Source organism: Schistocerca americana, chromosome 4 (assembly GCF_021461395.2).
Source record: "Schistocerca americana isolate TAMUIC-IGC-003095 chromosome 4, iqSchAmer2.1, whole genome shotgun sequence".
Lineage (NCBI taxonomy): Eukaryota > Metazoa > Arthropoda > Insecta > Orthoptera > Acrididae > Schistocerca > Schistocerca americana.
Genome location: NC_060122.1, coordinates 819,396,717 through 819,411,430, shown reverse-complemented (window position 1 = coordinate 819,411,430; position 14,714 = coordinate 819,396,717). Strand labels below are relative to the sequence as shown.

At 37.7% G+C, this 14,714-nt stretch overlaps 1 protein-coding gene across 3 annotated transcripts in view; it reads left to right on the top strand.

Annotated features, from left to right (window-relative positions):
• LOC124613951 (muscle M-line assembly protein unc-89) overlaps window positions 1–14,310 on the top strand; it is a 722,488-nt gene extending 708,178 nt beyond the window's left edge. For all 3 annotated transcript variants that reach the window (XM_047142722.1, XM_047142721.1, XM_047142719.1), the window contains exons 38-40: window positions 430–563; window positions 11,618–11,798; window positions 13,542–14,310. In XM_047142722.1, coding sequence (XP_046998678.1) covers window positions 430–563; window positions 11,618–11,798; window positions 13,542–13,645 — 419 coding nt within the window. In that variant the 3' untranslated portion in view covers window positions 13,646–14,310. The remainder of the gene's footprint in view (window positions 1–429; window positions 564–11,617; window positions 11,799–13,541) is intronic.
• The last annotated feature ends 404 nt before the right edge of the window (window positions 14,311–14,714 follow it).

The following is a 14,714-nucleotide window of genomic DNA, read 5'->3' as shown; positions in this document are numbered from 1 at the left end:
AGTGGAATCATTTTCAGCTTATGAAAGTTTTAAGATGATGAATTAATTTTTTGAAGACACTTTCTCATCTGACATTCTGATTTCAGTATTTTCAGTTTGCATGACTCCATATTTTTATTTTTTGAGAGTACTGTTTTGGTTGAGCGGATAATATCTTGCATTCAAGAAAGATATGAAAATAACTATTGTACTGACTTTGAATATGAATACTGTATGTTGCTTTTATTTTCATTTCTGTTATAGCAACATCAAAAATTAATCCTGTTCACGTATCAGTTGTGTAGTCCCACATAACATAAGAGTAAATAAAAGGGTTAATCTGTCGTAATGAATATATAATCACAGTTTGGGTAGTCTTAAACTTTTAATAGACTTTCTGTTGATTAGATTCACTACAGTTGCCTGTAAAGAACTACATGCTTTTTCCAGCATCACCAGGGGGTTCTTGGTTAGGCAAAAGTCCACGTGGGCGTGGTAGTACGCCTACCCCACCCAGTACGCCAGGAAGCACACCAACACCAACACAACAGCACCAACTTAGACGACCGCCTGTGTTTATAACAGTAAGCTAATATTTTATTTCCAATAATTTTAGTATCAAAACTGACATTCTATCATTTTCTTATGAGGGTCTTCACAACTATCTCAAACAGTGGAAACCCCAGGTAGGAAAATCAAAAATGTAGGGAAAAGATAAGAGTGCTACTTATTGCAAAGATGACACTTTAAGTTGTAGACAGGTACGACATAAAGACACACGTTAGTTTCCAGCCAAAGCCTTTGCCAGAAAAGCAAACACACATAACGCACATATGACTGCCATTTCTAGCAGCTCAGGCCACTTGTTCCTGTCTGCATCTTAATATGTCATCTTTACGGTAAGTATCAATCTATCTTTCCCCTATATTGCTCATATCACCACTGTCTCAGTCATTTATAAATACATTCCTGTAAATGCTTTTAGAGGACTTCCAGGAACAAGAGTGTTAGTGTGTCTTCACAGCAATGTAGACCAAGTGTCCTTTGGAGTAGGACAGTAGCATAACACATCACTAAATATGTAATTTTCCACCCGTTAACTGCCTTTCCAAGATTTTCCCAAAGTTTGTTTAGATCATTTTTGATGTACTGCTAGTTGCAGACAATCATCAGCTGTGCCTCTACTGCTGATGTGAGTTATCACCTTTCTATGAAATAAACATTTTTTTTAGTTTTGTGTAATTGCTTTTTCATATAAAACAGTTTATGAAAGAAGTTTAATTCTAGTGACAGTATGCACACAAGCAGCAAACAGGCTCTAGCTAAGCTCTTGTCACTGTCAATGGAATTGTTTCTGTACCATCCTATTGATCATGGTTAGCTGGAGCTATGATTTTGTGCTAATATCTGTTCATTCCACTGAATAATTTGTGAATTTTTATTGCTCACTGTTAATGTCCATTTTGTTTCTGTGCAGTGATTTACTTTTTGTGGCTATATAAATATTGATTGAAGGTATCTTACACATAAATCAAGACATACAAAACAACATGTTGCTGTGGAAATAGTATGTTCCTCTAGTTTTGTGATCTTTGTGTGCTGGTATCTCATTAAATTCACAGTGTTCAGAATTGTCAGCCACAAAGGTTGTGATGGAATTAACAAATGTGGCAGTAAGTGGGCTGACTTTCTTAAAGAAACTATGACAGGATATTTTAGTTTGTGACACCCTGCAAATAATTCAGGCAACCCATGTTTCAAGATAGATGAAGTTATTTCACATGAATAAATTGCTAACAAGTATAATCCTGTAACACACAATAAAAGTGGCAGCATCCAAAGTAAGGGAAGTTCATGATGCCAATATCCCTAAGATTCGAAGTTATTCTAAAGCCAAAGTCACCAGGGACAACATTTTTAAACTCTGGAAGATCTATTGCCCCCTAGTAACTCTGCTATCAACATGGAAGCCAAAGAATTGCTCACGTACAAAAAGGATCATCTGTGGAATTTTTGTGATCGAAATGGAATTCGATATAGTTTTTGCTGCTCAGCTTAATAAACAGCAAATTTACTTTGAATCAGGATACAGAATTCTGACAGAAATATGTTAGCATCAGAGAAAGCTGTATTATCAAGTGTTAGTTTTATGTTCAGATGTAATGAACTTTTTTAGAACAAATGTAAGTTGTTCGTGTATATGAGAAGCAACAATGAACCAAGGAGAGATCAGAAGGATTCTAGCTATACAGTTCCCCAGTAATCTGTCACCTCCATCATCTTTGCTGCATTTATCCAAAACTACCTACTCTTTTCCTATATTGGTGGTAGGACTTTAACTAGTAGTCTACTTCTTTTGTGGAGCTTTTGTGACAAGTACTATCAAGAACAACATTCTGATTCATGGAATCAAAAGTCTTAAAGATACCACAAAATGCACCAATCAGCAACATCTGTTTGTTTAAGGAACCCAGTGCAAAATTCATCACTGAAAATTTAGGTTCATTTGTTGACGTACATTTTTGCTTTCAAAACTCTTGTTGATGTCAAAGCTATCAAGATGAATCACAACTCTGGCATACACTACTTTCTTGAAGATTTAAGATAGTGTAGTCAGAAGAGACATACGACAATAGTTTAACTTTTGTCATATCATGTTAGGTTCCCTCCTACTGCCCCTCACCCCCACACCCACCCACCCATAGACTCATTAGACTTGTTCTTAAATTCTTATGCTGTAACTGTCAATACTAACTTTTACTTGCACTTCAGGAATTCAACATGGTGATTGACTGTGTGTTAACTATCTCAATGGTGAACACAAACCTGCACATGATTTAAGTCAACTTCCTTTCCACAAGGAATTAAAAAAAAAAAAAAAATGAAAGACCTATCATCACAAAGATGGTGGGAAAACAGGACTAGATGGTGAGGCTTATGTTCAAAACAGACCCAGCCTGGGGCTAGAAACTGTTCAGTATGATGATGATGATGATGGTTAACACAACATTGAATGCTGTTTTTGAAATGAAATATTTATTTAAAAACCACAAAAGCTCAACAATACCATCAGTGAATAACCAAAACCTCTCAATATTCCAGCTGAACCCCAAAGAAACTATCATGACATATCAGACAACTTTTAAACATTGTTAATATATATATATATATATATACAACAACATTGAAAACACTGATACTTTCACACTCTCCACAATGCTTTATATACAGGGTGTTTCAGAAAAGTTGCAGCAAACTTGAGGTGGGGCACATCTTTAGGATTGAGAATCGCATAGCAACCCATGGCCACATATGTCAGGGGAAAGTGGTAGCAGAGGTCGATGGTTGAAACGGAAACAAGAGTGATTCATTTGATACATTTATTGAAAAATAATAAGCACACATGTTGTATGGCATGAATACAGCAGTAATGTTACAACAATGCTTGGCATTTGAACCATCAAATGCTACACATGCTTGATGTCAACAGTGCATTAATTGCCGGATAAGCTTGAACACAACTGAGAGTTTCTTTAAATATAGTGGCTGTGTGGACAATCTTGTGATGAGATCCATTCTAGACTCTACAGTATTACAATATATGAGGAATTTCATGGTTCCCCAAACAAATAAATCAAGGCCCGATAAATCTGCTGAGTGTGGTGACCAGGTAACCTGCCTGCCACACTCGATCCATCGATGTGGGAATGACCTGTTCGAATGTCTACGAACAGCCAGTCCAAAATAAGCAGGTGGCCCCTCATGTTGGAATTCCATGCTGCACCTCACATTTACTGGAACATCTTCAAGCTAGCCAGGAAGAACCTGTTCCAGAAAGGGCTGATAATTCGCAGCAGGCAAGTGGGCTGACTAAACAGTCACTGACCAAACCTGCCTACGCACTAACTGTGAAGTGATGTGCCACACGGTGTTGCATGCCATGAGGGTTTTCTTGTGCCCACAGATGCTCATTGTGGTGATTGAATATGCCATCCCTAGTGAATGTGGCCCCATCAGTGGACAACACGTAAGCTGTGAAATGCAGATGTTGACCACTTTGTTGCAGAAAGCTCTACGTGAAATGCATATGTATAAAATGGTCATCAGGGTGGAAACAACTGCACCCTTTGGAGATGAAAGGCATGGGAGGATATGGTTTTCAAAACATGTTTAACACTGGAATGAGACATTCATAAGTCCAAGGCAATGGAACATGTGCTGGCACTTCGATTACTCTCCACAGCATCCAGCACAGTTTCTTGCCTAATGACCAAATGCACTGATCGTGGCCTGCTGTCACTACCCTGGCCATTCCTTAATGACCTGTACTTGCACAAATTCCAATGCAGACTTGCAAATAAACTGTGGTGTGGTTGGCATCTGTCTGGGAAGTGTTCTTGATACATACGTCCAATGGTTTGTCCATTGCACTCAGTAATTCCATACATTAAATGCTTGTCTGCAAGCTCACTGTTTGTATACCATTCCATGCTCCTCATATGCTGGCTAGCACTCGAATGAGGAAATTCACACGTTTCCATCCAGTATTCTCATGTACAGCACCACCTAATGGCATTCCCATCCAGTACTCTCATTTACATTACCACCTAGTGGTGTATGACAATGTTTGCAGCCATTGGTTGCTATGAAATTCCTGTTCATTATGATGTGCTCCATCCCTTCTAGAAGCTTGTCACATAATTTCTAGGATGCACTGTATATTATGAAACAGATGCTATACCAACATTCCTTCATCATATGTAAGTTTATAAATGGCAACCCTTATGTCAGAATGTCTGCTGATCATCAAAGCCCTCTGGTTGATAAATGTACATCTCCTCCTTCACGATACCATTGAGTAATGTTGTCCTTACATCAAATTGCCTTATACACAAATGTTTAACTGCAACACTCAGCAGGGCTTTCATTGTCTCAAATCTTGCAACAAGGTTGAATGTATCAATCTATGCCAATATGTTGGCTATAGCCTTTTGCCACCAGTCGAGCCTTATGTTGAACGACTTTGTTATTTACATTTAATTTTTTAGCAAGACTATTCAGTTTTCAATTACCTCGTTCATTTTAGTTCTATAAACTAGTTCCCATGCTAGATTTTTTCCCATATCATTCATTTCTTCCTTCTTTGCTTTCTTCCATTCCTCAGAATTTTCTAACTGCACTGCTTCATTATAATTTCTTGGTGTCTCCAAAGAAGGATCATTCTCGGTTGATGGGCTGAATCTTCACAGTAACATGATGATTTCCTCAAATTTCAGCTTTCACATAAATTGTGGCTTCTGTTGTCTTCATTTCTTGTTTCCAGGTTGTTCTCAACTTGTCCTTCGGTGTCATATAAATGGTTGCTAACCCTTTTGTCGCTTACAGTCCCATAGGCTGTCCTCTTCAAATTAACCATTTTCATGTTCATTTTCCGTAATATTTTCATTTTCATCTACATGTGATATATCAGCAATGTTTTTATCCTCTTGAATAAAAAGTTTCTGTAATTGTTTGCAATTTATTTCAACATCTCTGCATGCATAAAATCAACTTTTTTTCCAGGAAAATAAACATGAAATCCCTAGTCATCGTAACCAATCACATATTCTTTTGAAGATTTAGCATCTAACTTCTTCCCTTTTTGTGTGGGAATCCAAGCATAGCATTCTGTTCCAAATATCACATAATTATCAAAACTACCTTCTTTCTTCAAAAATATTTCAATAGGAGCTTTACTTTTTATTTTCGTGGGACCTGATTGATTCAAAATGTAAGTTGTGCAGCCAGAGCAGTCTCACACCATAGTCTTTCGGTAGGTATCCAGCAGAGCAGAGCTAAGAATCTGCCATCTCCTGTTCAAAAACTTCATTCTGCTGAGGAATATATGGTGCAGTAATTGAATGTTTCAGTCAAACTGAGTCAGCAGACGTAATTACATCTTTATTATGGAACTCCTTGGCCCCATCTGTACATAATTCTCTCACAGTAATATGAGCCTGAGTTTTTTCATTTTAATGAACTCTTGAATAAATAATTTATGTAATTGTTTGCAATTTATTTTAACTTCTCTGCATACATAAAAACATCTTTGTTCAGGAAAATAAACATAAAATCCATAGTCTTCATAACCAACCACATATTCTTTTGAAGATTTAGCATCTAACTTCGTCTGTTTTTTTTGTGTAGGAATCCAAGCATAGCTGAGTGAACATCATAAATTTTATGCAGCTGATTCCAAATCTCTTTAGCAGTCTTGCATTACTCAACATGAAGTGAAGGCTTGATGTCAAGTGACATAATCAGGCATTTCCTTGCTTTTGCAGTAGCCTTATTCCATTTAGCAAGATCTACTTTGTAATTTGCCCATTTTCTTCTGGCTTAATCAGCTCGCCATTTATGATGTCAAAGGTTTTGTCACACTGTAAAATAGTTCTCGTTACGATTCTCCAAGCCCTCCAATTTTCTTTGGCACTTGAGTTTTTCAATTGCTGCATTTTGCCAGCTGTTGCCTTGTCTTTTGAACTTCTATAACACCCAGTTATTTTCATAATCGGCCACAACTGTCACACTTCATGTAAACTTTAGCAACTGCGCACATCTGCTACCATGCTGACAAAACATCAAATGCCTTTTTCGAAATGAAACTTTGATTTAAAAACCTCAAAGTATGGCAGTACCATCAGTGAATAACCAGCATTACTCAATATGCCACCTGAACCCAGAGAAATAATGATATGTGATAGACAACTTTCAAAGATTTTTAATTCACACATATATACAACAACACAGAAAACATTGATACTTTCACAGTCAGTAACTTTAACTATATGATTATTATAAGCATAACATTTGTGCAGGACCTAACTTGTCTTACACAAGGTCGGGCACAAACAACCTACTTCATCTGTGGTAACACACAGCCTGTAAGGCCACCATTTACATTTAAAATTGCATTAACACCTGTGACTTTATGATCCCACTATATTAACAAGCATAAAGAATATCAATTTACATGAAAGAAAGTAAGATACTCACAGTCTCCATTTTTATGACGAGGCCTTCACAAAGGTGAATGTCTTTTGTGCATTAAGTATGGTACTGGGTTCATGAACTTGTCTAAGGAGGCATTTAAAACTTTACTGATAATATTATCTAAACATTAAATCCTTTACTTTTTGAAGAGGTAGTGGTTTCCTTTACTTCATTCCCAGTTATGAGAGAACATCTATCTTTCCAAAAAGATTAATGAAATGATGTTTCAGAATTCCTGTTTTGTCTTTTCTGAAGAGAGATTACAGCTTTATTTTCCCAGCAACATTTAGAGAGAGGTCATTTAAAATTTTAGAATAATTTTTCAGTTACTTATGTACACACATCAAAGAAAGTTTTGCATCACCTGAGTTCCGAGAGTTCCGGAACTTGTACAGAAATTGGAATAGAGATCAACATAAACATCATTTCCACCCATTTTATTGCTCATGAGAACCACACATTGCATGTGGTACCACCATACAGCGAGATCTTCAGAGGTGGTGGTCCAGATTTATGTACACACCGGTACCTCTAATACTCAATAGCACGTCCTCTTGCACTGATGCAGGCCTGTATTCATTGTGACATACTATCCACAAATTCATCAAGGCACTGTTGGGCCAGATTGTCCCACCCTCAATGGCGATTCGATGCAGATCCCTCAGTGGTTGGTGGGTCACGTTGTCCATAAACAGACCTTTTCAATCTGTCCCAGCCATGTTCATGTTCATGTCTGGAGAACATGCTGGCCAGTGTAGGTGAGCGACGTCATTATCCTGAAGAAAGTCATTCACAAAATGTGCATGATGGGGGTGCGAATTGTCGTCCATGAAGATGAATGCCTCGCCAATATGCTGCCGATATGGTTGCACTCTCGGTCGGAGGATGGCATTCCCATATCGTACAGCCGTTCTAGTGCCTTCCATGACCACCAGCAGCGTAGGTCGGCCGCACATAATGCCACCCCAAAACAGCAGGAAACCTGCACCTTGCTGCTCTTGCTGGACAGTGTGTCTCAGGCATTCTGCCTGACTGGGTTGTCTCCAAACATGTCTCTGATGATTGGTTGAAGGCATATGCGGCACTTATCGGTGAAGAGAACATGATACCAATCCTGAGCAGTCCATTAAGCATGTTGTTGGGCCCATCTGTACCGCTCTGCATGGTGTTGTGCTGGCAAAGATGGAGCTTGCCATGGACGTCGGGAGTGAAGTTGTGCATCAAGCAGCCTATTGCGCACAGTATGAGACATAACGTGATGTCCTGTGGTTGCACGAAAAGCTTTATTCAACATGGTGGCGTGGCTGTCAGGGTTCCTCAGAGCCATAATCTGTAGGTAGCAGTCATCCACTGCAGTAGTAGCCCTTGGGCGGCCTGAGCGAAGCATATCATCGACAGTTCCTGTCTCTCTGTATCTCCTCCGTGTCCAAACAACATAGTTTTGGTTCACTCCAAGACACCTGGACACTTCCCTTGTTGAGAGCCCTTCCTGGCACAAAGTAACAATGCAGATGCAATCGAACAGCGGTATTGACCATCTAGGCATGGTTGAACTACAGACAACACGAGCCATGTACCTCCTTTCTGGTGGAATGACTGGAACTGATCAGCTGCCAGACCACCTCCGTCTAATAGGCACTGCTCATGCATGGTTGTTTACATCTTTATGCGGGTTTAGTGACATCTCTGAACAGTCAAAGGGATTGTGCCTGTGATACAATATCCACAGACAATGTCTGTCTTCAGGAGTTCTGGGAACCGGGGTGATGCAAAACTTTTTTGACGTGTTTATTTCTTATGCTCAAAACAAGTCTTTGCTTCTTTCAGTACTGTTGATATTCATCTCATTCTCTACTATATGCCAGACTTGTTTGATTTCATTAAAAGATTTGTTGAATTTGATGCTAAATATATGCTTTTGGGGCTATTAATAATTTTACTTAATATTTTACAGTGCTTTTGTATTGATTTACGGGCAGGATTGCCTCATTTTTTTAGATATACTCTTCTCACCTTTGCAAGAAATCTATATCACCTTAGTAATACTTGGTATTTTTAATAAATGAAAATCAATAGTTTGCTTTTGTTTTACAATGTTGTCCTACCAAGAACTGATGGAAGGTTCTGTTAACTTGGTATTTTTGTTGTACTTGACTCTTTGGGTACATTTCTATACATGTATCTTGGAAACATGAGATCTGATTCATTTTCAGATGTATTGATCTATTACTTGCCAGTAGGTTTAAGTTTTATGTGACAAATGTTCATGTTGGTCATGGTTGGTATCAGCCCATATTAATCAGAGATACCTAGCAGATCTGTGCTAACAGTAATGCTTTGTACTTTGCCTTGTCAATTAAAGATGACAGGTGGAGACATCCCAGTCCATAGCTACTACAGAAATGAAAGGGGATGTCAAAAAATACCCACAAATAATGGAGAGGAACTTCAGAATGTATCGCAATGGAAAGTTTTCACAGACAAAATGAAAAAGCCACTGAAATGTGGGTGAAATTCATATTGGTTAATATTCTTCTGTCAGTGATGTTAAACAAAATCTATATCAATGGCTCTTGTGAAACAATGTGTTTTAATGTACTGAGGAATATGCGTACTGAACTGTGGCTTCTATTAGAACTCATTAATTTAAAAAGAAATTCAGAATGCAACGAAGACTCGGCAAGGAGATTTCATGTCACCAGAACTATTGTTAGAGGAAGTCCTCATATCTTGAAACAAAAGAAGGAATATTTGTTAACAAAAAATTTCAGAACCAATTTAATTTTGCTGATGACATTGTACTGTTTATTTGTACTGTTTATTTCTAAGAATGGTAACCCTCAACATTTAGTGTAAGCTCATAACGGAGCAAGCTTGGAAGTAAGTCCCAAAATCAGTCATAATAATACGATACAATACACAGTGAACAACTGCAAATGAGACTAGTACAGATTAACTACAAACCAGTTGATGAGGTTTTATATTTAGGGCTGCTGAAGAAAACAACTGGATTGACAATAAATGCAACAAACCTAAGTGTAAAATGACTTGCAGTGTGTTTGGTTAAAATAGACAGTTGTCTAAATGGAACTGTCAAACAAGAGAAAGTTTCCAAACAGTGTGTATTAGCAGTTTTGTATTATGTTAATGATTCATGGATATTTAACACAAAAACTGATCAGACCCAGAAGGCTACTCAGTAAGCAGTGAAGAGATGGATGATGTGAATTTCTAGGCCATACAGTGAGGCGAGTGACTGGTAGTTGGCCCATGGAAGTTCTTCTTCTCTCTCTCTCTCTCTCTCTTTCTCTCTCCCTCCCTCCCTCCTACGTACTGAGACTGCAGAGTTAATTGTTTTCAATCATATTGAGTAGCTCTACCATGTAATTATCTTGTTTCTAACAAGATAATACTTGTGGTATTATTGTTGCTCAAGATCTCAGTTTAACATTGGTAGAAAATATCTGTAGTTTATTTTGAAGCTGACCTGGGGTGAAGGGCTACATCAGTGCAGGGCTGGGTTGTGGCAGTGGGTCGCTGCAAGGGTGCAGGCCGATGGCAGCTCAGGCTAACAACATCAAAAGTCAAACATTTTATTAAAACGTGTGCTAGTACACTGGTGGCATTGTGGTGCAGTCACCACGCGCCTTTCAGCAGGTGATGCGGATGGCACAAGATGCATGCAGTGACTGCCTGTTGCTCAGAAGACTTTGACATCTGTGCCCAGCATTGCTGAGACCAGAAGTTCGCCCAGCATTGTACCCCAATTGGGTGTGGTGCAGCTGCTCGTGGATGGTGCCATAGACTGGTGGAATACTTGCAGGGGATCACAGCTTCTGGTAACAGGTCTCAAACTTGCGAGTGACAGCACATGATGCCAGGGGGCCTGTACCAGTATAGAGGGGCGAGCGGGTGTCTATCTGGTGCCCTCCAGGGCAGGAGTCCAGCTGCTGCTGGAGAATGCCTGAAGACTGAACTCATCATGACTGAATGGTATGCCATATTGTTCCAGCACCTCCCATAGCCCTTTCGTCGTAGAAGGTGTTGCCGGACAGCTGATACTTCTGCTGATATTGATGGGTATTTATTAGGGATTAGAAACTCACTTGTTGTGCCAATGCACTGCTTCCAGCAACATTTGGAACAATAAATCTGTCCTCTGGTAATGTAGAAACCGCTTGACCTGTCCGGCAAGAGCCCTGTCTTGCCACTGCATTGGCAGGGTTTTGGTGCGTGGCGTGGCCCACCTCATAATGCATAAACAGCCCTGTTGCTGCAACCAGCATGCCAACACCTTAGTGCATGCGGGCTCCTTATGTCTCCTTCAGTTGCTGCGACTGAGCTGCTAGTTTCTGCAGTAATGCCCAAGAAAAGGTGGCGGTGCTAAAGTATGATGAGAAACTCTACAGTGGGAAACTCAAAGTTTTGTGCCTTACAAGAGCTTCAGACAATAAAAATAAACAAATTTGACCTTTATTTGAATGTTAGATAATGATATCAAATTGACAGTATGGATTTTTTGTCACTAAAAATATTACTTTGAGTTATTTAATATAAATATAAAAATGTTTTGTAATGATAGATATTTTGTTATTTTTGTGAACAGCCACTGCGGGACATAGCTGTTGTAAGTGGACAGACAGCCCGTTTTGAATGTATTGTCCAAGCTGAGCCAGCACCTAATATCCTCTGGTCTAAGAATGGGAGGATAATTGAAAATTCTGAAGATTACCAACTCCATTACAGAAATGGTGTATGCCGTCTAACAATCCCACATGCATTCCCAGGTAACTCCAACCAAATTTACTATTAGGTGATATGTATATTGGCTATAAATTTAATATACATGACATTTTTGAACTTTTGTCTTAAATGTTGTGAGGCTAGTTAGTTATTCACATGTTCCATTCCTGCTGTGTTGTGGAACATGTCATTTTTACAATCATAGTACAGTTTTGCAATCAAAAATATGACAACATGCTGATATTTTAAGCAATTGCCATAAGCTACTTCTTTTTATACCTAACTATTTCCTCTGTCTCTCTCTCTCTCTCTCTCTCTCTAACACACACACACACACACACACACACACTTTATTATAATACCTTCAGAAATTCTCCTGTGGAATAGAAAATTTGCTAAGCACACATAGTTTCAGTTTGTGCTTGAAGTTAATTTTATCGTCTATTAAATTTCTTTCTTCATTGGGTATGTGAGCAAAAATTTTTACGGCTGACATTGCTACTACTTATGTGCCACACAAAGGTAGAGTGATTGATAGTGTATATCAGTTCTCCATCCAGTATTATATTTGTGAATGATATTGTTATTTTTGAATAGGGACTGGTTGTTAACAACAAATTTCTTAAGGGAGAAACCGTACTGTCAGGCTGTTGTCAGTATGTCCAACGGCTTATGGAACTGTTTGTAGCACATTCTAAAGTGAACAATACATATTATCATTATTATACACTTCTGTACAATGATGATTTACTTCAAAATATGACAGCATAAGACATTAGTGAATGAAAATATGAAAAGGAGATCAATTTTTGACTTTTCCATCTCCAAAATCTGATATTATTCATGACACAAAAGTCGCAGAGTTTAACCATTCAAAGAGATCTGTAATATGAGACTTCCAGTTGAGGTTCTTGTCAGTATAAACAAATAATTTAAAATATTTTGTTTCATTTATTGATTTACCCTCGTGCATTATTTCTAATGGTGTGGAGAGGCCTTATGCATATTGCATGTACTGTATGTTATCTAAGTTCAGTGGCAGATCACTTGCAGAGAAGCAGTTACTAATTTTCAATAAAATATTATTTAAATTTTCCAGTATTGGAGTTCCTCCATTAGGAGTGATTATAATACTTGCAGTATCAACAAAGAGAACAATTACTGCTTCTTGGACATAAGATAGCAGACCATTTATGTATAACAAGAATAAGAGCAGATCAAGTATTGATGCCTGTGGTGCAGTTTTAGTGATGATACCTCATTCTGAAAATTGGTTTCATTGTGTACATTCCTTGGGTTTCTTAATGTAACACTCTGTATCTTTCAGTTAGGTAGGATGAAAACCAGTTCCCTGCAAGGCATCTGATACCATAATAACTGAGCTTCTCTAGGAGAACACTACAAACTCCACAATCAACACTTTTTTATAAGTCACACAAAATACCAGTTAGCAATATTGATGAATTTGAAAACAGTATGTTCCATGAAGACACACTTTTGAAATCCAAATTGTCGCTGGCTAAGTATTTCATTTTAAAAAAAAAAGTGTTTTATGATTCTTGTATATATAATATTTTCAAGTATTTTCAAAGGAGGTAAGTAGTGATTGTGCATGGAAATGGCACACCAGTTTATTCCCATTAAATAATTGTGCTGTGTATCAGTGTTTTTGGTTACTTACTACTTCATCGGCTCTTACAAAATGTTATCTGTGTGGATAATGCCATAAAATAGTAATTTTATTAATACTGCATCTTATCATTTCATCTTCACATTTTCACTTGCAGAGGATGCTGGGAGCTACTCATGCACTGCCACTAATATGCTTGGATCATCTTGCACAACAGCAACTCTTCAGGTACCAGGTGAGAAACGAGGAATTCGCAAGTAAATCTGCTGCAATGGGTGATGGTATTGGGCAAGCTTATTTCTATTATTTCCAAGTAAAGTTAAATAGTTTTTCTCTTTTGCCAAACTGCTATAGTACACAATGTTACAAGGACAACTGAAAAGTTTCTGATGATGTTTTTGGCCATATGTACAAAGTTGAGCGATGGAAAAAAAACTGATATTGTTTGTAGTCATGTGATAATTAGGCATTTATCTTCTTTCAGCAAAATTATTATATCCAAAAGATGTCATTTTATATTAGTAACTCTTACTTGCTTCTTTAATTCTTGCCAAAATGATGCTGCATTTGTCATGTATGTTTGTGATCTGAGCTTCCTTTAAATGCATTTTTGATGTGGTGGCTAGTTCTGGGTAATGGGTGCATGTTGATTTATAGTGTTGCACGAGGTGATGGTACTGCTGCTGAGCTTTGTTGGTGTGCTACATTGTGTGGCAGGTTACATTTAATATATTAGTTCTTCTTTGTAAATGAAATAATTTATAAATAATGAATGAAAATGGTAACTGTTGTTGAAATACTTGTATGGTGCTTGACTTATGTAATTTGAACTTCTCTTTTTACTTTTCTGCTATGTAGTGTGTGAATTTCTGCACCTTTCTGTGTAGAAAATTCATGTTGTAAATAAAATTTTCAAGAAATTCAAATGTTTTAGTGGGTTTTAAATCCATCCTTTCATCTTCCTCACTGTTCTTTTTCACTCAAAGTAATGTTGACATAGCTGTGAGTCCCATATTATATAAATTTCTTTAATTTTTCAAATGGTAAGTGTTTTTAATGTCATGCAATGAACTTCATTGAGCGTGGAGGCTACATAGTAAGAGAAAGAAAGAAGACATTGTGATATTGTTTCCAGAGATATCGATTTTCCTACATTTTAATTAATATTAATGCCTGGAGTACAGATATAATTGTAAACATAATTATTTCTGAAGTGTGCTGGTAATATTCTGATATCTAGACTCAACACTTAAGAGATGCTATTGAGTGGTGGATGTGCATATAATCAAGAAATTGAAGAACGTAATATAGGTTGACTCTTACATAGAAG